Genomic DNA, 24,287 nt, shown 5'->3' with positions numbered 1-24,287 from the left:
GCCCCGAAAGGGATGTGTCCGTCAAGGTTGATCGTGAATTAAATTGAATTCGGCCATCTTGTGGTTCGCCCATGTCGGTTTAGAAGACGGTCGTTTTAAGGCGACGTTTAGGTGCGGGAGCGGAAGACCGACGTGATTACGGTCGTGTATGATGATGTTGTGCTTGATGGTTAGGCTTGATGGTGTAGAGACAGAACGTGCTGTACGAGGTTGCATGAATAGAAAAGATAATAGATTATGTTCATAAATGTGTTAAATATTTACGCATTATTGGTAAAATAATTCTTATTATTCTTATTTAGATACAACTGTAGGCATGCAGGCAAAATACAGAAGATAATCAATTGTTCATGGCAAAGCGTGCATTAAATATTGTTTTGTTATCACAGCAGGCCATTTCTGTATTTAAACTTCATCAAACGAGCGGATAAAGTGCTTTCCTTAAGCTTGGTAATCCAAAAATGGAGACAGAATCGTTACATTATGACCTATAGATGCGGTAGTTTATTGTCTTAAATGAAATGTACTAATTGTTACAATATGCATGTTTTTTTTACTATAGGTCCTTGAAATTATATGTTTTATATTTCAGCAATTCTTCACGTATCTTACAACATATTTGGTTGAAAAAAAAGTTTATCAACAGATTAATTTAACTCTTTTATACAATAACTTTATCTTAATCTCAATCCTAATGATATATCACAGTAGCAATAATAAGACGTTGGAAACGATTAAAACGATTCATTTGCAAGAATATGAGTTTAGATTTCCATATTGTTATGTTCTCTGTATACGTTCCACACTTGGAATTTACTTTCGAAAATGGTCGACAATATATTGTTAGATATATCGTTTGAATTTCAAGTTTAAGTATCGTATGTCAATATTAAAGCATAGATCTGTTGTATAGCTTTGAATACCTTGAATTCGTGAATTCGAAAGTAAATTCGTGTTACAAATTGGTTTACTAGACAGCACATTATCGTGTCATGAAGTTTCAATCGCTGATACCGCTACTTACATTTAACTCGATTGAGGACATGATTCAGCGATCTGTATATTGTTCTTACATACTTCAATAGTAGGACCTTCGGTAAGATAATTATTTCTTCGGTCTTGGTATCTTTAATGTGTAAACATAGTAAATTTAACATAAAAAACAATTTTTGAACGATATTAAAACAAACAACGATGCTGAAAGATATGTAGGTCCGTGCCTAACTTATTTGTTGTTTCTTGTTGCTTCTTTATTGACATTGCTTTATTGGGGTTTTATGATTCTAGCCACATTTTCTATATTGAGTTTGATACTTGGTGACTGAAATCATGTCAACACTCCATACAAAACCTCACGATCGCTTCAACCTCAGAGTTTCAGCCTAGTTTATTCTAGCCTGGAAACAAATACCGATTCTTCGTAGGCTCCATGAGGCAAGTCATGAATGTTAGATTTTTTTTGACTGAAACACAAATATATTATCAATATGTGTTAAGAACTGTTTGATTCAATATTTCCAAATTTTATCAAAAGTTTTATGATCCATGTGAAATTATAAAACTTGTCGGAATTGTCAAATGGATACAGCATTCTGTTTTCTAGCTTAAATTATTGAAGATGGTTCTATAGGTGTTATAAGAAACCAGCACAGTGTTGGATAAGGAGTTTGAGGAGAAGATAGCAGAATGGAATGAAGGATGATTAGGAGAGGCTATAATCAAAGAAGTGGGATATGGTTTTGAACATACGCATGTCCGCATGGCAAAGGATCTATTATTTCTGAGGCTACTCAAATTCATCTGTTGAAATTCGTTCAAATCTGAAAAGTCGTTTTAGTGTATCCATGAGCAGTCAAAAATTGACTAGAGCGATTTTAGTTTCTGGTTTATGTTGCACATAATTGCGAAGTGAAGCCGGTCTCGTGGTACAGTCGTCAACTTGTACGACTTAACAACAGGCCCGTCATGGCGCTGCTATGGCGGGTAATCCAAAAGTCACTGTAAGCCAACCTCGTAAGTGGTACAGGCAACCCCTAGATCGAGATCGGTTGTTGTGCCAAAGAAGAAGAAGAAAAATTATAAAGTACTTGAGTAGATAATGTTGTCAGTCACTGTGCATGGTCAATTCGTCCTTTTATTGCATATTTTTCAAAACATCTATGGTATGATTTTCCTTCCCTTACAAACATTCCAGCAATGCAAGTAAGGTACAAATGTATCACCCACGTGGTGTTAACAGATAGCCGAAAATGGTATTGATCAAGCAGTCGGATATTAGTTGTCCGATCTCCACGCCCCAGCGATGGGGAGGACTGATAAATGGGAACGACTAAACGGCGGTGAGGCAAGCGCATATATAAGCCAAATGCATTTAACGATGCAGCCGCAGCTGTTGTTGTGGCGCGCGTACGGTGTCCTATTTTAAGCTTCGCGCTTCCAAACTCAAGACACAATGCGCGTTTGATCTAACGCCATCGCGACTGTGGCTGGAAGGGAAATTGCGTTACTACTGGCTGTTACGCGCACCCCGGAAAAGTCTATCGCGCGATAAACAGCGGGAAAAATGTGCCCGCTCCCCCGAATGTTGTCGGCAACCGGAGACACCCGGTGCTGCAGAGTGGAGGGAGAGGAACGTGCCGCCGTGCCTAACAAGGGGGTCGGCGTGCGTTGTCATCCCACGCGCGCCTAGACCCTGCCTGTGTCTTGGCAACCGCAAGTTCTCCTTCATTTCCACCCAGCACAAGACGGATGTGCGTGTGTGTCTCACCCCAGTTTTTTCTTTCCTTTCCCGGGACTCATTTGTCTTCACGTCTGGCTTCAACTCATCATCACACACCCGCCATCCTGCCGCTACTGTACGCAGTTTCGCCCCCCTCCCCCCTCTTTGCGTTCACTGCAGTAGCAGTGTTTTCCGTTTTCCACATCCGTTCGCTTGCGTATGCCAGGGAAAACGACTACCGACCCTTCCATTCCTCTGGCCGAGGAATTTTCCCGTCCGTGATCGTGACTGGGGCGGGAGGAAAAAGAAAATCTTCCGAAAATGTCTTGCTCCCATTCTTGATCTCGGCGGGCACCCCCATGGACTGCTATTGCTGCAACGGTACCATGTGTGTGTGTGTGTATGTGTGCATTCCGCTGCATGCGCTACTGCAGTGTCATCAGTGTACCCGCGCACATTTTCAACAACAACACCAAAAATGAAAGGGGGAACGGAAATGCTCACGTCCGCTTCTGCTTAATGGGCACGGGGTACGTGTGAGTGCAGGGGTATAGTTTAAAAATAGGCAAACCACGCGACAACTGAGAGATGCAGTCTCCGGTTTGATGGTAAAAAAAAGGATCCCCCTCGAATTTTCCAATTTCCCTTAGGGGTCTCTGCTTCGCTGGTAAGGGAACGCCGCACAGACACAGTCGTTTTGTCGTTGGACTAATACATACATTCTATGGGGTCGTTCGCCCTGTGCCCCTGTTAGACAGGACGGGTCTAGATGGAATACGAAACCGTGTTTAGCCCCCTCGGTTGGAATAAATGCAACTATTGCAACGAAGGGGGACGCGACGCGCGCATATTGATTGCATTTGATTTTTGGGGTTTGGTAGCAATGCACGCACAAGACGTCTTTTGTCGTTTCTGTCCTGTGTGTTTGACAGGTCGCATTTTCTATTCTTGGACCGACTGACGGACTGACTGACTGCACACTCCGCGTAGCATTACCTTCCTGGCCGGTTGCACCGTTTATCGTACCCGATTGCCGGTTTAATAGGTTGCAATTCGTGCGTAATAAGATTGGGGGACAGCGGCTGTGACGCCACGCACACGCATGTGATGATTATTTTAAATCTTTCCATTTGCCTCCCGAGAGCCAGGGGGACGTGGTCTTTGGTGCGTTTAAATCTATTACCGTTCTGCTGAAAAATTGTCCCCGTAAAACGCATCGTAAGTCTCGCAGAGTATCTGCTTAAGGGCGAAGCAGGGAAATGGATTTCAAACGCGCGCAACAACACCCTATACATGTACGCTGTGTGTCCAGAAATGTTAAGAAAGTAATGTTCTTAACAGGGCGCAATAAATGGTGATAGAGAATGGGGGAACGAGAGAATTGTCAAAATCTTTTTCGAGAAGATGTGTATCCGGGGGAAGGTAAAATACTGCTTTCATTTTTTGTAACGACGATCTAAAGGTTTTAAATTGCTATTGTTTTAATTTGAAATGAAACATATAGATCTACTAAAATAAGTTAATTTCATGAAAAAGCTATGGGATTCAGAAGGTTGTAGATCAGGCATGATCATAGTTGCAGTTTGTTGCACCGCATGTATTATCCATGCTATCAAGATCTTAAAGATTAAAGTCCACTGTCGAGATGCTTTCAGTTTTGAAACTTAATCTTTGTGAGCCTTATTTTTGGCATGAAATGGAGTATAGTACTTTACCTTTGTCCTTGAAGGTTGTAATAATCTTATAATATGTACGTTTTACGATCAAAACGTAGAATAATTCTTATAAGGTAATCTTCCTATTCTATAATGAGATTCGATTTGAAATTTGAAGCAACTAGATTATTGCACTATGGAATCGGTAATTTTTTAATCAATGTTTCATAAACAATGCTCTTTTTTATCTTATTCACTGATTTATATGCACATGACTAACCTAGTGTCGGCCTCTAGGTACCAAAGGGTTTGTGCTAAAGTATACTTGAAATCGAACATCAAATTGATAAATCAATAATTTAGCATTTATTCACCTACGCTGAATATGATTCGATAATGGATTAGTTGTATATTGCCTTTAGACGATTATTCGTCTTGTTATATGCGCGTAACCATAATTCAGTATGTTCAAACGCAAAATTACACATGAATTACACAGCAAATCGAATATGAACTGTTAAAAACCATTAAACCATTAAAAAGCAGCACGTCTACCTATGTCAATAAAGAAGATTTGCATGTGAATAGGTGGAATAGCAAGCAACAACCAACAAAACCATCAAAACTTTGTTACCAGTGTGGTTCGAATAACACTGCACAAAACTTATTTATTTCGTGTACATTGCAGCATTTTGAATCCTTTACCATGCTGCAAGCATAATACTGCAAACTCAAACATAACAAACAAACAAAAAACGGAATGAAATTCCAAAAATATGTCAAAGTTTTCTATTTTCTCATATTTCAACCTTTTCCCACAAGCGAGGGCGGTGGAGCCGAGGATTAGATACGATTTTACAATAGCCGTTTACTCCTCGTAATTCTTCGGAATTCCAGTAGAATTTCATACAACGGAAGAATGGTGTGAGTTGGTTTGGCAAAAGCATCCGTAATCGTTTTTCCAGATAACGTCAGATGTCATCTCGTTGGAGTACTGGCTAACTCTGGCCAGCACGGACGTAAATCTCTACGGTTGGTCACATTTCTTTGCTTTCGCAAGGGATGAAATGTCCTTTTCTTTGCACACTTTATTGGAATCCAGTAGTCTGAAACTTTCGTAAGATGAGGTATACCTGATGTTCCTAACCGGTGTCTTAAGAGTGCTCTGTTCCTGTAGTGTTTTCTTCTTCAAAATTAGATTATGTTTCGTTTATATGGAATATTTATTCCGTTGCTATGAAAATAGACTATTTAATAGTCTTTAAACATTTCGTTAGCAATCACATTTAATGTAATGCTAACTATCATAATATTGCAATCATTTTTGAAATACGATGGGACTTTTTTCTTCTTTGATTGGGTTATGATTTGTTTCTTTCTTTATACACAATCAAATTAGTTTTTAAACGTTCAAAAGTTGCTGCCATAAGTTTGAATAGTCATTTAAATGTTTCCTTAGATTAGATAGAATATTTCTTTAGTTTTTCTTTGAATCTAACATCGACTGAAGTATATTATATACTCTCCGAATAACACAAATTCTCATAACTACTAAATTACGTTCAACAGTTGAACCTGACCGTGGCTGCAAAATTCCCCAATTGAACGATCCTTACCTAGTAGCCTTGAAAAGTGTTGCCCAAAAGCGACAAAAAAGCTCCACCACCAACAGCAGCAGCAGCAGCAGCAGCAGCACGAAGCTCTCCCTTTCCACGATGGCGACCCGCGGCTCCCATTTTGTTTTTTCGCCGTCAACGCTTGCGCCATTTGCCTGTCCCTCTTGGGGCCGTGTGTCGCAGTGTGCATGTGTATGCGTGCGTGGGGTGCGTCTCACGCGGTGTGCGGCACGTTATACGCGTTTGCGAAATCTCAACCCGTACAAAAAAAAAAGAAGAACGGACACACTCTCACACACGACCACATATTCGTGTGATTCGAATTTGCGTGCTCCCGCGAAATATCATCTCGCCGGTTCTTTTTGAGCGTTTTTTTTCTTCGCTTTGCTCTTTTCACCACCTTCTTGCTCAATCAATGGTGGGCGAGTGAAAGAAATGGCACATCCGTCATCATCCTGCCTACGCACACACACATGCAAAGGGGTAAGTTGTATGAAATAATTGGCGAACACCGCCCCAATGAGTGCCCATTGTGGGTTCTGTTTCTGGCAGTGTGAAGAGAGGAGGATGAAATGAAGATTTCCGGACAACAGGGGGTGATAACACGTTTTTCCCCAGCACCAAACGCGTGGTGCTGAGAGTCCCACGCTCGGGTCGCGCGCGTACACCGAACTTTCATTTTGTTTTTGCGTATCTGGCCCCGTGGGTAGAAGGAGCTCTCTCCCGCGCACTGGTAGCTCTTCTCTTGGGAGCCGTGTTTGCGCTAGCGGAATGAGCGTTTGCGAAAACTGAGCAAGAAGTGAGTGATTTTTGGGGATGAAGATGATCGTGTCGCGAATTTTGGGGGGCCGTTTTTCGTCACGTACCATCTGAGTTCCTGCCGTGCGATTGGAGAGAAGTCAGATGCGTAAAAAAACGGGGGACGATAGCTCTCACGCAAAAATAAGAGGGTACTGCTCTCTGGGTTCTTCTTCCATTTTTTTTGCACACACCATTCCCAAAAAAAAAAAACAAAACAACGGAGAGAATGTTATCGTTGGCCGCACTGTTTCGTTGACCGATAGTAGTAGAATTGTTGTTGGTTTTCATTTGCAAAAAAACATCAACCACCACCACTACTACTGCTTGACGATAAAACCAACTGTACGACTTTGTAAGAATGCCGGCGGGCAAGGTGAAGGAGACGCATTCATCATCATGTGATGGAATTTTCGATGATTCCGACGGGAGAGCGAAAAGGATAGAGAGAGACCAAGATCGAGAGAGAGAGAGCGAGATAGAGAGAGACCCAAGAAATAAAATCTTGTCATGAATGTGTGTTGTAGTTTGTACGAAAATGGATCGATTATGCTTCAAGAAACCGCAAAGAAAGCAGTAAAAATGGTTTAGAGATATCCAATTGTTGGTACTTTGCTATTGCCATCCAGTAACTTGTTTTGCTGTTCTCATAGCTCACATTAGATTAACGCAAGTTCCTTACGTTCCGCCATACTCAGCAAAAGAAAGGTTTAAATTTGAATGGTTCAAGCAAATGCAAAATGCCTCAAACGGAAGATTCTTCAACATCAACCCGATTTGAGACAGCAATTTGAGACAGGCTAAAACAGCGTGAAATACGCGAGCGCCTTATCGCATCATCCGCGAGCACATTACAACTGTGGGTACCCCCATCGCATCCCTTTGTGGCCACTTCCCCTTGCGCAGTCTTCCGTATGGTGGCTACGGCTCGCCGGCTAACTCTGCGTACGCTGTTGTAGTATCGATCTGTTTTAGCCATATTGTTTGGTGGTAGTAGCTTCTCACGCGGTTGTCTTAAAACCCTCCAATGCTCTGCGCTCTATATGTATGTGTGTTTGCAGTAGCCGTGTCGGAGGCGAGATGTGGGAGCAAGAAACTCACAAGTAGCGCTTCACAGTGACATTGATAAAAAGTTGTTTGGATTCAGCTTGAGGAAAAGGGGCTCGGGGGTGACAACATTTCGCGAACCATCTCCCATGGTTGAGAAATGAGAAACTTAAAAAAAAACTCACACACCCTCGCACAAACACAATCTCAACCTAGAAACTAGCGCGAGAGACAAATGCCGGACAGCTAAAGCAAATTCGCAGTAGTCGTGCGTGTCTTGTCTACTCTTAAGTGTTAACTCACTCACACGTTCTCCCTTTGGCTCTAACCTCTCCGGAGCGTATGAGCAAGTGCGTACCCAAAACCGGTGGGCCTGCGAGACGAGCCTTGGGCACACCAAAAACACGCTGCGGCGAGGAAACGTCTGAGAAACTGAGCTTGCTAAAGCAGTGTTGTGGATTTTTTCTCTTTCTCTCTTTTTCTCTTTCTCTCTCTTTCTCTCTTCTCTCTTCTCTCTTCTCTCTTCTCTCTTTCGGGTGTCCCACCAGCCATCCACCATCCACGTTGAGCGTTGGTACGATGCCCCAGGTCCTCTAATCTTGTCGCGGTTAAGATTTTAACGACGCCATTTCGGATGACGACGGGCAGCCTCCCCGCGATCCCGTATGGGTGACTCCGGTTGATAAGCTGCTTTGGTGAATTAAAACTCCATTTTTATTGAATTCAAGGCCCGCCGCAACTGGGCCGGGTAGGGCTGTGTCTTACCAAAGCAGCTGGAACTGTGATGTGGTACACGGTAAGCCTAGAAACAAAATCCAAAAAAGTAAAAATAGCTCCGGATAATAAGCTATTTTGAAAGAGGGCAAATATTTGGCGTACGGATTGTGAGGACGACTCAATGGCTGAAGCAATGGCTTTCGGGGCGCTGCTAACTCCCGAACCTGATCCCGAATAATTCAAGCGCGATTTTGTTCGCAGATGGGTCACTCCGATGTCGTCATCCGGCTATACGTTTGCTGGTGGCGCGTACCGCAGGTGAAGATATTACGCGCATGTCCTGCTGTTGCTCCAACAGGATATCGTCACAGGACCCGGAGCGGTGGGTGTACACAAGAAATCTTCTTTTCCTCCGGCCCGTTGCTGTGTGCTGCTCCTCTCGACAGGGCGTTTTTCGGTGTGGAAAAGGATGCGAACCTCTAAAAAAATCAAACCTTTGCAGTACAGTGCACTGCTGAAGGGCCGGGCGTGGTCCTGAATGTGATTGTGCGAACAGTAATGAGTTGCAGGAGATTTGACGCCTCTTTTGTAGAACTCTTTTTGATAATAAACATATTGTGAGGGGATTTAGTATCTTGTAATTGCATTCTTCCAGTTTTTTCACACTGTACAATTCTAATAATGTACGTAATTGTTGAAGATTTTACGCAAAATATCTTCCGAACACGCAGAAAGATGAAAAAGTACCTAAAAGAGGTCGAATTTGTATCATCCGGATCAACATTCATTCAACAATATCCTTCTCGAAAATGAATAATAAATCCTTGCTTTATCTTCTTTTCAATGTCTGCTCATCACATACCTTCCGTTCACAAACTCTATTAGTACTATTGAACACCAAATTCGGTGGAAGCAGCTAACTCTTCGTATCACAGTTGATCTCTCAGAATTGCGCCATTCATGGAAGATCTAACGTCTTGTGTTAGAAATTGTTCTATCCTGCTCACTTGTTACACTTTTTTGCACCACGGTGACAAACACGGCATACAAAACAACACGCAAGTACACACTTCCTTATAGCGCCAAATTCCAATCGCAAGCGACTCCAGGAACCAGGTTTGTGGTTAGACCGTTGCAGACCACTACCTTCCTGGAAGAGTGATCGTACATAAAACGATCGTGTACCGCCACTGCGAACGCCGTACCAACGAACTGCACCAACACAAACGCACACAATCGGTAAGATGCACCCACCTCTTCTCCTGGCTGAGGAATGCATTCCTATTTCGAATCGTTTAGACCTCGATGTTTGTGCTGTGCTGTGGCTTCTACGTACTCCGTGCTCCAGGTACACGGAACCACCCTGCGCTGCGAGAAAACAACTTTCCGAGCTCGCTCCGGCACCAGCACTGGGCTGGATGATGTGGTGCTTCCTCCGTTTGTGACAATCCCTTCAACCTGTTCTTGCAGATCAGTAGCCCTATGGCAAGAGGAAAAGAGCAAGGTAGAAACAAAACCAAAAGTATGGCAAGGGTGGAAAAAGGCAAGGAATCAAGAATGTTTTATTGACTGATGCATACTAGGGACACACTATTTGCTGTTGCTCTTGTCTCTTGCTTTCCTTTTTTTCCTCTTGCTTTTCCTCTAGAACTCTAGAACAATGCACAACTATTCATTATACAAAAGCGCATCGGAAAATGAGTTTCAGAATGTAGCGAAACAAAAAAATAAATAAAAAATAGAAAACAAATCTAACCCCACCACCAGAAGCGGAAATTGACAGACCAAACAAAACATTGCACCGCAGCTCGGGCAGTGGAAGCTTTCCAAGAAGGAAATGCATAGTTTGGATGAAAGGTGTGTGGGCTTTTGTTCCCTTTCTTCGTCCAGTGCCGAGTGACAGCAAATGATATGTGCAGTTCGGTTTCTTGGATCTGTTCTAGAGCGCGCGGCTGAAATTGTAGAAGTCAGTGTGGGAAAGGGATGCAGCAAGAAAAGAAAAAAAAACAACAAAACATTCACCACTCGCTGCACCGCTGCAGCGGGATAAAATGGTGAAGCCAGCTTGCCAGTGAAAGAAGAAGAAAAATTAAACAGCGCACAGCATCTCTGCTATTGTCGCCGGTGGAACTGGAAGTTAGAACCGCCGCGAACTAACTCACCGCGGAACGATTCCCTGCACCTACTTCTCGTATTTGGGTTCAGCAGATTATTTCCCGCTGGAATGCGCGGTGTCTATACACCTTCCTATCTTCTGCATCCTCCTTCTGCTGGCTGGAATTTCTCGACGAACGGAGAGATGAATAAATAAAAATAAAAATATAGGTATAACCGTACGGGAACGAAAAAAAAAAACGGGTGGCACACAACAAGGAGGATTCCAGTTTCTATTCTTCTGTTTTCGTTTGGTGGCAGTGCATTTCGTTGCCGCTCTGTGCACCACTTCGTCAGTTTGCTGGCACTGGTGCAGAGCGCACTTTTTTATTTACTTTTTATTTGTTTCCTTTCGCTACTTTTCCGCTGTTGAAATAATGCGGCTTTCGGAGGAACGACGACCTCACAGCGTTCTCAGCTCCCGGCTGCTTTTGCTGCTGACTGTGCTTTGCAGATGAAGTGATGAGGACGGTAAGGGTAAAGAATGCCGAATGCGCATTGATCGATAAAGTGCATCCGTAACGTTGCCATAGTCTTACGTCAATTAAACGTCTTACAGTTTAACTGCATTCTTGGTTGCACTTGCTTGCCGATGGCTCGTGCTTGCTTTCGAGATGGATATTTTCACATATTTTTCATTAGACACTTAGACCAGAAGTATAATAGAAGGAACAACCACCTGTAGACATTATCAACGTATTAAATATTTAATATTTCATTACTCGAATTCATTGGAAATATGAAATGCAATCAAACATATCCTGCTGGTCTATTTTAGTTCACTATATATATACGCCCATATACACCGTGACTTACGTTTTGATCGTTCTTTCTTTTCTTTACTTTCAGGTTTGTATTTGTTCTTTTTCTCTCTTCAAGAGTAGTAAACTGAAGCAGCAATTGTGTTGTAAGTAAGAGCCGACAATGATCCTTCTGATAAATGTTAACGGAAATATCCATCAGCCGAATATTCTCATACCAAAATGACAGTTGCGCCAAGATGGATTTGAAATAGTTCGGAACATTGTATTACGTTGGAAAACGTCGTTTTAAATGATTTGAATAGAAACATCTTTGACAAATACATTTTTAAGCACTAAAACATCAATGATACGGGATCTAACTTGCAACGAATGAGCCTATGTTTATGTTACTTTAATGTTGGAATGCTGAAGTTAGTTTGACGCGTGGATTTGTAGGGAGTGTAGCTTCATTTAGAAACGTCAAAATCTCAGTGAGATATTAGCTAGGATCGTAAAACTTCTCTATATCACATTATGCTGCTCTTAGAAAGGATCACCTTATGTAACCTCGTTGCGGATTATCGATTAAAAGAAACAAGGCGAAAAATACTGTTCATTGTTACTTAAATTATGTAACGTAGCAATAATTGCTTGTAGTACAGCTACCCCAAATTGCTATAACAACTAACAAATATAAATAATGATGCAGTATATTGGGAATCATTCCGTGGAATCTTAAATCACGTACTAGTCTTCTCTCAACTAGATGGTTTCAAAAGCGCCCGTTTTTAGCATTCAATGTTTTGGACTTTTTTTATCGTAAAACAGTTACTGGCGCCCTTTCCGTTTTAAGTTCGTAGGATGAAATTTTAGCCTGTCAGCCTGTTTGCATTGTATAGCAGTTTTCGAGCAGCTATCTAAGGCGGCACTCTGGCACCAATCGAACACGACTTGGAAAAATGTATGGAATTTGACATGTTCGATTAGATTACCATTTTTTCCAGTTCGATGTCTTGCCATTGTTTCGATCAGGTACTCGAATCTAATTCTAGCTTTTAGGCTCAAATAATCTAGGCTGAAAATCGCAGGTTTGTTTTGTGTGTGGTTTTGTATGGAGTGTTTACATGATTTCAGCCTCCAACTGTCAAACTTCATATAAAAAAGCTAGCTAGAATCGTGAAGGGCCCCACTGTTGGTTTCACATGTGTGTACATGGCTCAGTAGTGTGGTTTCTGCGTTGCATCAAACAGTACTACCACCCAATGTACCAATGTTCGAAGCGCGCGCGCTCTGTTGCTATGAACAGGTTTGGTTTTATACCAAAAACCAAAATCCTCGAACGCATAAATATTATGAGAAGGTGGTTTGTTTGACTCAGTGGACATGGAAAATGGTTCTCATTTTCCATCTTCGCTCTCCCAGTTCGTTTGCTCTCGTTTCTCCCATATTAGCTCTCTGCGCTCGTAAGGATATGCGGTGGGAAAGTGTCCTGTTTTTGGAGAGCGCGACGCGGGACCATGCTCTCTCCGATTGCAAATTGCTGCTAGTGACGGCTCCCCGAAACCTGAGGGAAACTTGCCGGTAAAACATTGCGACTCGCCCCATTAAAGGAAAATAAAACCCATACACACGTAGCGGCGAAACTGTGTGTGTGTGTGTGTTTGCCTGGTCCGTCTTTACACACCAGGTTAGGGCATGTGTCCACAGAGACCGGAGGGGGGCAATAGACGCAAGGATACTCTCGCGCTGCTGGGAAATGTGAGGGCGCGTGCGGGTTCTCGGTACCGCTCAATGTGTTTTCCCGATTCTGGTCGTGCGGGTGCAAAACTGTGTACACACAGAAAGGTTCGAAAAATGCGAAAAATCGCTAAAAGAGAAGTTTTTCACGATTACAAAAGTAGTTAGATACAACAGACATGATGCATCAAGTAGAAAGGTGTTGTTTGGTGCTTTTCAAGCTGTATTAATGTCATCTTTCGGCCTACAGACAGTAGAATGCATCTATATGTGGATTTAGATAGGATAGCGCAGAAATGGCGTAATGTGCACTAGTACCTCGTGAATGATGCGTGGAAGATGCTGCAAAAAGCTTGTGTTAGTGTGCAGTAGACTAACACGAGTGAAGTGAAGTGGACTTACGAACAAGCAAATAGGCTGTGTCCATGCGTATGGGACGAGCGATAAGTGTGACTTTATGAAACGAAAACTCACAAAATTGTTTGGCAATAATTTAGTTATGGCGGTGCTTGTTACCTTTCTTGGTAGTTTTATCAGTTATTTGATTTAATATTTATGTGTTCATTGTGTTTGTTTACAACGTTCTGTCCCATGTTGCGCATCGGCATTGATTTCAATGTGTTTTGTTACGCCTTTGCAAGAGCATTTTCAGTATGTAGTGCATATATTAACAATTGAATCACAAAATGGTTGAGTTTAATGATCATATTTTGCCAAAAAACCTTATTTTATAACCAATTTTTCTGTGTACATTCGTGTAAAAATCATATTCTACACAAGTGTGCTCATGAGAGTTCTTTTGATTCTCTCTATCTGCTGGATACATACTAACAGGGATTTAAACAGTGAGTGAGAGAGTGATTTCCACAACACAGGGAGAGAAATAAAAACGCCATCACACATACACATACATACCGCGCAAGAGAGGAAAGAACTTTCTCCAAAATGTGATAAATCAAAAAAAGGAAAAATGAAGACGTTGAGGAACGCGGGGTAGGAGGAACAGAGAAGCATCGCCCCCTGCGTAAGAAGGCTACGAATTTTAGGAGCATAATCGATAATTTTCCGTCTATTCACCCATGTCTGCATCCTTGTAGTACGTCTCTGCACGTATATGATGAAACGGAGTGGTATTGAGAGTCTTTTTACTGTAGAGCACTACCACTACCCTTGAAGGCTTTTTGAGGTGTGGTAGTAATAGAAGCTTGAACGTAGAATTTAAATGTTAATATACAAACGATTTCTTTGGAAAATATATGATGATTTTCAAGAGAAATGCCAACATTGGGGAATAATTTAATCTTTTGCGGACCTGATGGTGGAACTCCTGAAAGGCGACAATGTGGTCTTATTTGAATCACTTATCTTTATTTCGTGCTAGCGCATGTGGACTACTTAGCCTTACAGACTCAGCTGAAAGGATTAGGGTAGTATCACAAGTAAACCAAGCTTAAGGATTAGGTTTGCAAGATGTTTTTCTCTGCCTTGTTTCATAGTTGTACATGAAAGTAATGATAAAAGCAAAAACCCGAGAGTAAAAACTCGATATAAAGCTTACGCTATCTCTTTCTATCTCTCTATCTTTCTCTTCCTACTTCTTTTGCGCTCTTTTCTCATCCCCAAACAGTGGGAAGAAAAACTCTCCAACAAATGCACTCTCCAAACGAGGCACGAACGCCCATAATGTGGCTGTATAGGTGAAGAAAACCCTCACCCCAAGGATGTACACTGGCTGGGGATGTATGCGTGTGTTAGTGTCCAGCTTTTTATACAGCACAAACATATTTAAGCATCCCGACAGGCGCACAAAAGCATTGCCTCTAAGAGTGAGTCCCCTTCGTGTAGACAATTTTCTTCGCAGGTTAGCCCAATTGTTCCACTAAACCAACTTAAATGTTTTACCCACTCTTGGGGCCTGTTTTTTATGTTTGTCGATTTCTGTGCCGTTGCTGTAACGGTGTCATTCGTGGGATGGTAGCATGTAACTTTTGTTGCTGACAGGTTAGGGCGGTAACGGTGTACCAGGGCTGGGGGTATGGTTCACTTGTGTATAGGGTTACAATGGGAATTAGCCCACAAGCCACAGAAACTCCCAGATTATACTGATCAAGCTTTGGTTAGCTATTTTGCAAATGTTAGCTAGTTTTGTGCCATTCGAGAGCCGGTTATTGTAGAAGGCATTTTTAGACGACAAATCCCTTTCTCCATTTTCCACCTTTTTTACGATCTACGTGAACCCACGAGCCTGGTTGTTACCGGCGTGTATTTTTACACCTGTGTTACTGTGTCCTTTCGGTTTCAAGTTCACCCTTGTGTTTGTACATTGAGTTATAAGATGTTGAACTTTTTCGTATAGATTTTCTTACCATTTCTTGAATTTATTGTAGGTTTTTGGTTGTTTTTTTTTTATAATTTCTTTGTGTATAGTTTTTGTGTATAAACCTTATTTATTTATTGGAAAAATTCTTACTGATAAGCTAATGTCTTGCTATGTGTAATTCAGATCATGTGTGCCAAAAGATAGTGTTATACAACGATGTACATTGACTGACTCACAATGCCTCTAATGCTATAAGTGATCCCAATAAGCCATGCAAAGCATGTCCTTCGCACACAAGCGCAGGGCCTCCGCGCGCGGTCTTTTAGTGGGGCAACCGAACAGCTCCGCCAACACAATAAATGAGGACGATTATCACCACCATTCTTCACCGTTTTTGCCGATGGACGGCAGTGCCGAAACCGGCACCGACAGGTACGCCGCCATAATATCCGCCATTGCGGCAACCGAACAGCAGGAGCTGGAGCGCTGCAACGAGCGCAACCGGTGCGTGGGGCCGCCAGATGAAAGCGCGCTCGATCACAAGTTCGACCGGCTGCTGTCGGAAGTGCACGGTCTGCGGGATCAAATTGGCGATCGGATCGAGACGCTCAACCGACGGCTGACTCAAACCAACCGCCTCTTCCTGGCACATCAGGACTATGGGCAGCGATCGAACCGGGCCGGCGATCTGTTGCTGATCGGTGTGCCGACCACCGTCCAGGGCGAAGGGCTCCGCGAGTGTTACGTGCGCATTGCCCGCCGTCTCGGATACGCGGAAAGTGAAATCCCGATCGTGCACATACGCCGACTGGAGGTGGTGGGATCGTCCTCCTGTGCGGATGTGAAACCGTCCCGGTACAGCGTTGCTGTGCTAGACAACATTGCAAGGACGCGGGCCGGGAAGCTGGCACGGACCGGGTCGATCGAACCTTCCGTCCAGCCACCGGCTGTGCACGTGCAGTTTGTGTTTCGAAACGCGCGCAACGAGTTCTATCGCCGGTACCAGGAGGGTGGCCGGGCAGGGACGGGACTGGCGCTGCAGGATTTAGGCTACGGTGGTGCGGACGGCCGAGTGTACGTGAGTGAAAATCTGACCCGCGGGAATGTTAGCCTGAAGGCGGAAGCAATGCGGCTGAAGCGGGACGGAAAAATCAAGAGTGTGTTCACGGTAAATGGACAGATCTATGTCAAGCGTACGGTGGACCATCGGCCGGAGCTGGTCACGAGCAGTGTCGATTTGTTGCTGCTGGATGAAACGAAGATGAAAGCAAACAAGTAAGGAGACGGGCTTTTTTTCTAGTACATTTCATTGTTTGTGATGTCTTCTTTGTTTTTATTCGATTCAACGTTTTTATTTGAAAAAAATTGACTTTTTTATCGGAGATTTAAAACAAGATAATACGACAGATAATTGTTTTCGACATCATTCCCATGAAAGGAACTCCGGTCAGTTATTCGGAACATTCGCCATGGCGGACGACATCGCAGTTTTCGTTTCGCGTGTAGGCATATTTTTGAGTTTTATTGTTTTAACATCTCAGTTTTCGCTACAAAATTGTTGGAGTAGACCCACATCAGGTTGGTCCAGAAACTCTCAATGGAACGCAGCTAGATGATGTTGGGCCGGTTCGCTGACTAGGGTACCACTTCATCTCCTTCAGCCGTTTCATATCCTCAAAAGATCGCTGCGAGTTTTGGCGTCATTAGCTGCAGCTCTGAAACAAGTGAACGCGATTTCCGTTTTCTGACATGTATGTTAAATGTGTTCCCCAGGTACTTTTTCACTGCTAGGTCGATTGCACCTCCCGGCCAAGCGAACGCAGTGATGCAGCCTCTTTGCCCACGTTATTCGTTGTCATTATCCTTTGGAGCTTCTTATCGCTCAGGGTCGTCGGTCATTTGGAACTGGACATTAGAATTCTTTGATTTTAAGACACTTTTGGGCGCGATTGAGTAGTTTCTGTTATGTTTTGTCATTAAGCGTTGATTTCGCTGATGGATTCACAGTAATAATGCAGGCCGTCATTCATTCAGAGGAATGATAGGACCACGAAGAATATATTTAAATTTGGGACGATTCAAAGAGATTCTGAAAACTATTTTTTGGCGAAAGGGAATTGGTATGGTGCAAGGACTATAAATATCTACATATATTTTACACTACTACGGATCAGTCCTTCCAGTGCACAACGTTTCATACAAAACTCCCTATTTGTTCGCTCACAACAATCGCCAGAAGAAGAAATCCCCTGCCATAAGTGCAACTAAAATTAGATCCACCTCAATCCACCTGTAGTTTAACTAGCATCCTTGGTGTTGAGCAAAGCTATCTGAAATGCCTCTCACATCAATGGTACAATAACCTGATGCATTTCTTAGCTCCAATATATATATAGCATATAAACAAAGAAAAAGGAACCGTTGCTCCAATTGCTCCAAATTCACCCAGCTCTATTGGACTTCACAAACCCATTCGTCCCTACTACCGATGACAGAAACCCCCTGTTCTACGATCGGTGGAAAATAGGTTGCGGCTAGGGCGCACTCTGCCAACCACAGTTACTGGCACAAACTCCGCTTAGTTCACCCGCTAAGGTGTTTTAGGAAAGGGGGGGGGAGTACGGGAAAATCAAACCACAATCGATCGCCCTCCATAAATAGCAACCACCGGGAGGGGGGGGGGGAGAACCGGCTTCGCGTCCTCGGACGGAGCGTTTTCATCGCAGGGAGGGGTCAATAATAACTCATTTTATCGTCCTCTTTTTCGACCGCAAGCGCTATAGTCTCATGCCTGGAGCGCCTTCTCGGTCTAGTGAAGATGCAGATGAGATGCTGCGGCGGTCTTGCCGGCTCGTAATGCAGTTGCCGCCATGGTTCCCACGAATATAAAATTGATAATATTTTAAAGCTACCCCGACAGCTATCTTTTCGCCCTTCAACTACCTTTTTCAGGTGCACGGAAAGCGCAAGAAGCGCTCTGCGCTCTGGTCGGTTTTCGTGTGTTGTCTGTGTGCAAGGGGAAATATTTTCCACAAACCGCAACCTCCATCGATCGGTTGATCGGAACTCAAGAATATGGAGTAACAACATAACGTTGTCTCCAGCAGGGAGTAGCGTTTTAAGCAAGACCGATTGAACTATTCTCACTTTTCCCGTGGGTAAATCTTTGACCCTGTGGTAAGCATTTGGTGCGGTTTCTCGCTTGATTGGTGCCGGCTAGTACAAATCACTTTCGTGCGTCTGGGATTATAATGATTCAAATGAAGTTTTGATGCACTTTAATGGTTTTTAAAGGGTGCTTATGCTATTCAACATCACCTACAATTGTTTTCCTACTATACGAAAGACTTTTTATGTTGTTTTTCTTTAAACAAAGTATCGCTTCCCCCTTTTGGCAGCATTCGTAATTTTTAATAAATGCTTTTGAAACAATTTGACACATGTCATTTATGTGATAAGGGATTGGTGACGGAATCTTTCGGCTGTTTTATAATGAATTTAAATTTCCCAATCACAGCCATGCTAAAACTTGTTGATGATAAGTTTTTGCTTGCTTTTAAAATCCTAATTTGCACTGAAGATTTATAAAAAAAATCGTTTTTTCGACTCCTATCGAACCTTTCCCCATCCTGTCAAACTTGTGCTCCTATCGTACACTTATACCTTCTACTACCAACAGCGCAAAAAAATTAACCTCGAACCCATTTTGCATTCGTACACCATGGTGGGCCTGCGACCATCTTGCTCCCGGGGTGACATAAATTTGCAATCACTGTCCGCATCCACAGCAGCATCCTTTGCCGCCTTTTGCCGTCGCTCACTGTTATCATCACGCGCGCGGCCACTCATAATGATGATGGGCGTGGCAAAGCGGAAAACGCTAAAACAACCCGATCAGCGAAAGGTGGGTGCGCAGCACCACCACGAAGGACAGAGGACAGGTGCTTGAAAGTTTTTGGAGGGCTGTTGCCCAGTTTTTTTGCAATGCACTTCTTGAGGATGCCAGAAATTAATGGAAAAGGATTAACAATTAGCAACAGGGTTTTTTTTTTGGTAATTCTAGTACTACACGCACTCACAACCGCTCACAAAAAAGAGTTACGTGTGTAGTAAACAGGCCAGGAAATTATGCAATAAATTAGAAGTAAGACGTGCTTTGGGCTGACAGTAGTGTTGTTTTTGTACATTTTATTAAAATATATTGTCACACAATTCAAAATGCGTTAACTTAACTTGAAAAGTAAACGCACATTCACTCCGTCAGCTCGAAGATATAGTATTTTACAGTAGTGCTAGCAATTGCAAGGCATCATTAGTACTTGTTTTATATGTGTTGTTGCGCGCCCGTAACTCAACAAGAGCTTCCCATTTTGGGCTGGAATGTGAAGACACCGCCAACTGAGGCTTTTCAACACCGTAAGCACTCGCGAGATCTTCCAAACCCCCAGCAGCGGCAGCTCCCGTTCGTACACGCGCTCTCCGAGTGCTGCTTTATCGTAGTGTGGGAATGTTGTTAAAACCACCACCCCAATATCATATTTGGCTCCCCATTTTTTTTTTATTAATTTTTTTAAGCTCATCATCTCCTCCACCCCCCTGTCGAAAAAAAAAACGGTTCACTTCACTCTCGGCTACGTGCGAGCAGCAAATGCTCAGCGCTCCCAAAACCACTGCTCCGAGTTCTCTCTTGGGTTGCCCCAATGATCCTCATCCTTCTGCCCTTTCGGCACCCTCCCTCCATCACCTCTGCGCCCAAAGGTTTGGCTCTATGTGTGTGTGTATTTTTTTTTTGTTATTTTCTTTCCGGCACTACGGTGTGCGCTGGTGTGTACGCAATACACGCGGTGCGCGCGGCGGCGATGACCTTGTGGCGGTTCGACCAGTTCGTTGAACCTTTTGAGTGAAACGCGCGCGCAAAAAAAAAAAATGCGAACTACAGAAAAGAACAAAATAATACAAACACACACATACAGGGGAGCGCGTGCGACGGTCAAAATGTGTAACTAACGTTCAACCGTCGCGCGAAATCAAATTGGGAATCTGTCGCGCGCGTTTTAGCTACGGACACCCATCCTCTCTGCCCGCCGTCCCTCACTGTCGTCACGGTCCCGGTCGTGCCCTTTCGATGCCGTCTTGCTCCTCCAGTCCAGCTAAGATGCAGTGGACTTTGCTGCTGCTAAAGTATGTGCATGGCTCGATGTGTGGACTTGGCTTTTTTTTTGGAGGGGTCGGCTTTGGGTAGTATCACTTTTCCACCTATGGTGTGTGAGTATGACGAGTAAATAGTGCCAAGTACCATCAACCACTGCGGATTGATAAGTTTGGTGAATGAAGTAGAGCAAAAGCTTCATTGTTAGGTTTTACATAATCTTGTCTTATGTCAATGAACAAAAATGTTTGAGACGCGATTGTGTAACCTCATGTATCCTTGCATGATCCTCCGGAGGACTGACGCCATTCATCCAGTTTGAAAATCTCTTAATTTTCCACTATCAATGCATTGTTCCGAAATAAAACCGCTCCAACGATCGTGTTCCGTACACTTTACAACGTTCTTTCCTCCCCCCTCCTCTACGCCCGCTCCACTGTCCTGAAACACCCATCTATCCATACGGTGCCGCATGTTGATGATCAGTGTGGCGCCGCAACGATTAAATACATGATTGGTTGTTGGTGATGGTGTGCTGCGGTGATGGGCCTGCCTGCTGCGCATTCTTTCGAGCCTTCTGCCCGTGTGTGCGTGTGTGTCGTGTTGCGGTCAACACTTGAGCGCTCTCGCTGTGTCACACGTGCTCCATTTTATCTCGGGGCTGCGCTGCTGTCTCTACCCCTGCTTACATTATGGCGATGTTTTTTTTTTTGTTGGGGCGCGACGTGATAAAAAGAGATACTTCTCCGCGGCACTTTCGATTGCGATTTGATTCGAAGTTACCTGCTATTTGATGGTGATATGTTTCATATTACTATTTGGTGGGTTTAACGAGGGGGAGGAAGGGGCACGAAGCTCATGATCAAGTAGAATTCGTTGTTCTGCGATAGAAAATTGCGCTACAATGATATTGGATCTTACTGTGTTTTACTGTAACGTAAATTGAAAGTAGTGGTAGGTGTTAAGATTGCTTTGAATTCTTTGAAAAAATGTTTCATATTCTGGCAAATGCCATGGGTAATGATTTAGGCAAGCTAATCCAACTAAATTTAGTACAACGCAATATTCATGGAGACGCTTGGTACCTCACATTTCTCAACGAAGTAAGGAACATGAATACTTAGTACTAGGATTTTTATCAATTACGAGATAAAAAGGATTGCAATTCTTTATAAATAAAATTTAGGTTATAGACAGAACCTTTTGATTGCCTTTTTGGAGCTTAAACAATGCTAATGTAATCCTGTATATATACATTACTGTTTTTTTAAAATATTATAGTATAGATTATAGTTTTTATCAGTATAGTATAGATCTAAGGATTTCAAATGAACATAACTACATGATTGACCAGTACTAAAAACTGAATGAAGTCCAACACATTGGAAGATTAATATCTCTTCATCTTCAGTTTTTAGAGCTCAAAATGCTAACGTTCCTACGAAAGGATATGGTTCCCCTATTTTGGGATATAATAGTGTAATTCCCTATCCCCATTATATTACCCGAAAAGCTACTTGCTAGCATTACTACTACGTTCAAAGCACAGAAAGCGCAGTAATCGATCAGTCTGGTTCTAATCTGATCAGCTATCACCCATCCCATCCACGCTGTAATCTAAATCGGGTTTAAAAAAAAGACGTAAAAACTCCTACAATTTTGTGATCCACTCACATAGGTCCCTCGCGCGAGCTCAGCCAAGTGTTCGCGTGTCTGTGCATCGCAATAAAGATATTCAAATTGGCCAAAGAGTTCTGCTTAGCATACCCAGCAGTAGCGCGTCAGAGTTGGTGCGCGTTCTACGTGTCCAGACGGGGACTAGTCGCTTTGGATAGCGCAACCGGCAGCTCTGGTTCTTTCGCTCGCATTTCTTTCTCTTCCTCGCTCTTTCGCTCTTTGCCTTCTGCACACACATACACTTTGTTTAGTGCCAATAGGCTGAAGACATGAGAGACACACACATTCCTTGGTGCGAAATAAAAAAAACGAACTGAGAAATGTTAACAGAATAGTGCAGGACAACGTGATAATGGCGTCGTGCGAGCGACGAATAGATTGTTAGCGCCATCAAAATCGCCAACAATGGCTGCTGTAAGAGCAAAGAAGAGGACGAGGCACGCGTGTGTCTGTTTAGCATTGATTGCATGCATCTTGTTACCATATCCAGCATGCCAGTACATCGAAATAAATTAATCCAAAACAATGAGGGAGAATGATATGGGTTGGGTTTGTTTCAAACAAATGTATGCTGAGTTTGCTGCATATTAAATATGATTTGGCTCCGGTAGTGACAGATTTTACACGGCCTTTTATTATTTTAATATTCATTATTAACAATTAACATACACTATGCGCTTTAAGAACTTGATTGATTGTGCAACATTTCATGTTTTGGAACTATATTGTGAGAAAATTTGATTGCCAATAAAGCTGTTAAAGTAAACATTTCTGTTTCTACAACTTATCTCAGCATATAATTTAACATCTCTGCATAAACTATACACTTTTGCCTATTTGTCACACTTGCCCGGCACTTGAACAAACTGTTTCGTTCTTTTCGTGTCTTAAATAACGTTGAGCTCGTTGAACTCCATCATTCCTTTTCGATATGATGGTAATAACATGGAAATTCTAACGCTCTGAAAGCTTCAACCCTTTCCTTCTTTCCTTTTTATTTGTTGCTAGCGCCATATTTCACTTCCTTTCCTAGTTGCGCCGTTCCAATCCTAGAAAATCCCCGTTGTAATCTAGAACGAGACAGTCGGGAGTTTCAACACCAACGGTGTGGAATCCCACGATGCATGGTTGAGGGAGCACGAATTTTTCCATGGTGCTGTCGGCAATTCAGACCAAAAATGTAATTATCACACTTTACTGTCAATTCCACCAATCATCGTGCACCCTGTTGCATATCGATGCGCGCTCCTGTCTTCGCTGCTAAACGGTGTGGGCGAGCGGTGCCGAATCCTTCCAGCCAGCGGACCGGATGCGCAATCATCAGCTGGGAAAATGAACTGTTAATGGAAAACAACGCCCCCAAGGCAAATGGCACTGATTTCCTTTTGCACTGGAGCGACTAGTGCCTGGGAGATGCGAGCATCCGCAGTGGATGGCAGCATCCTTTTAAGGGTGGAGCAAAGTTTCGAGAGCGGAAGAGCTGGAATATTTTGATACTACGAGTTTCCTCTGGCGTTTCTTACTTTCATAAGGATTAAGGAGTCATCTGCAATGATTACAGTTTCGTAGGAAGTGTATTGATTTTTCATGTAAAATATGATTAACTACTCACCGAAAGTGTGCCTTACGCGCATTTTAAGTGTAGATAATATATACGTAATATAAAATGTGGAAAAGTCAAAACAGTCCTACAAAATTATGAAGAACCTTGCGTCTCCATCTTTAGTCGGTTTTAGTAAGTTTCTACTAAAAACAAATTTACGAATTAAAACTGTTAAGTATCCGAATAATAAGTTGAATGCAGCACTTGATTTTGGTTGTAATTTACTAACATTTCATTTTTATTTCTCTTTGCAGGTAAGTGTCTTTGAGGACAAACATGGAACTATACGTTCAGATTACTTAAATCAGTAAGTGTTCGCTTGAATTATCAACGAAAGAAAACTATTTCCAGG

At 42.9% G+C, this 24,287-nt stretch overlaps 1 protein-coding gene across 4 annotated transcripts in view; it reads left to right on the top strand.

Annotated features, from left to right (window-relative positions):
- The window catches only part of LOC120947281 (uncharacterized), a 119,737-nt gene that overhangs the window by 46,740 nt on the left and 48,710 nt on the right, over positions 1-24,287 (top strand). Inside the window, exon 1 of one of the 4 annotated variants that reach the window (XM_040362475.2) lies at positions 15,697-16,781. The exons of the other annotated variants lie outside the window; for them this stretch is intronic. Within the exon in view, the coding sequence (XP_040218409.2) occupies positions 15,778-16,781 (1,004 nt within the window). The 5' untranslated portion in view covers positions 15,697-15,777. Of the gene's footprint in view, positions 1-15,696; positions 16,782-24,287 lie in introns of those variants that run through there. 4 annotated transcript variants of the gene reach the window in all.

This window comes from Anopheles coluzzii, chromosome 2 (genome assembly GCF_943734685.1).
Source record: "Anopheles coluzzii chromosome 2, AcolN3, whole genome shotgun sequence".
Lineage (NCBI taxonomy): Eukaryota > Metazoa > Arthropoda > Insecta > Diptera > Culicidae > Anopheles > Anopheles coluzzii.
Note: the sequence above shows the minus strand (reverse complement) of the source record. Positions and strands in the feature narration are given on the sequence as shown.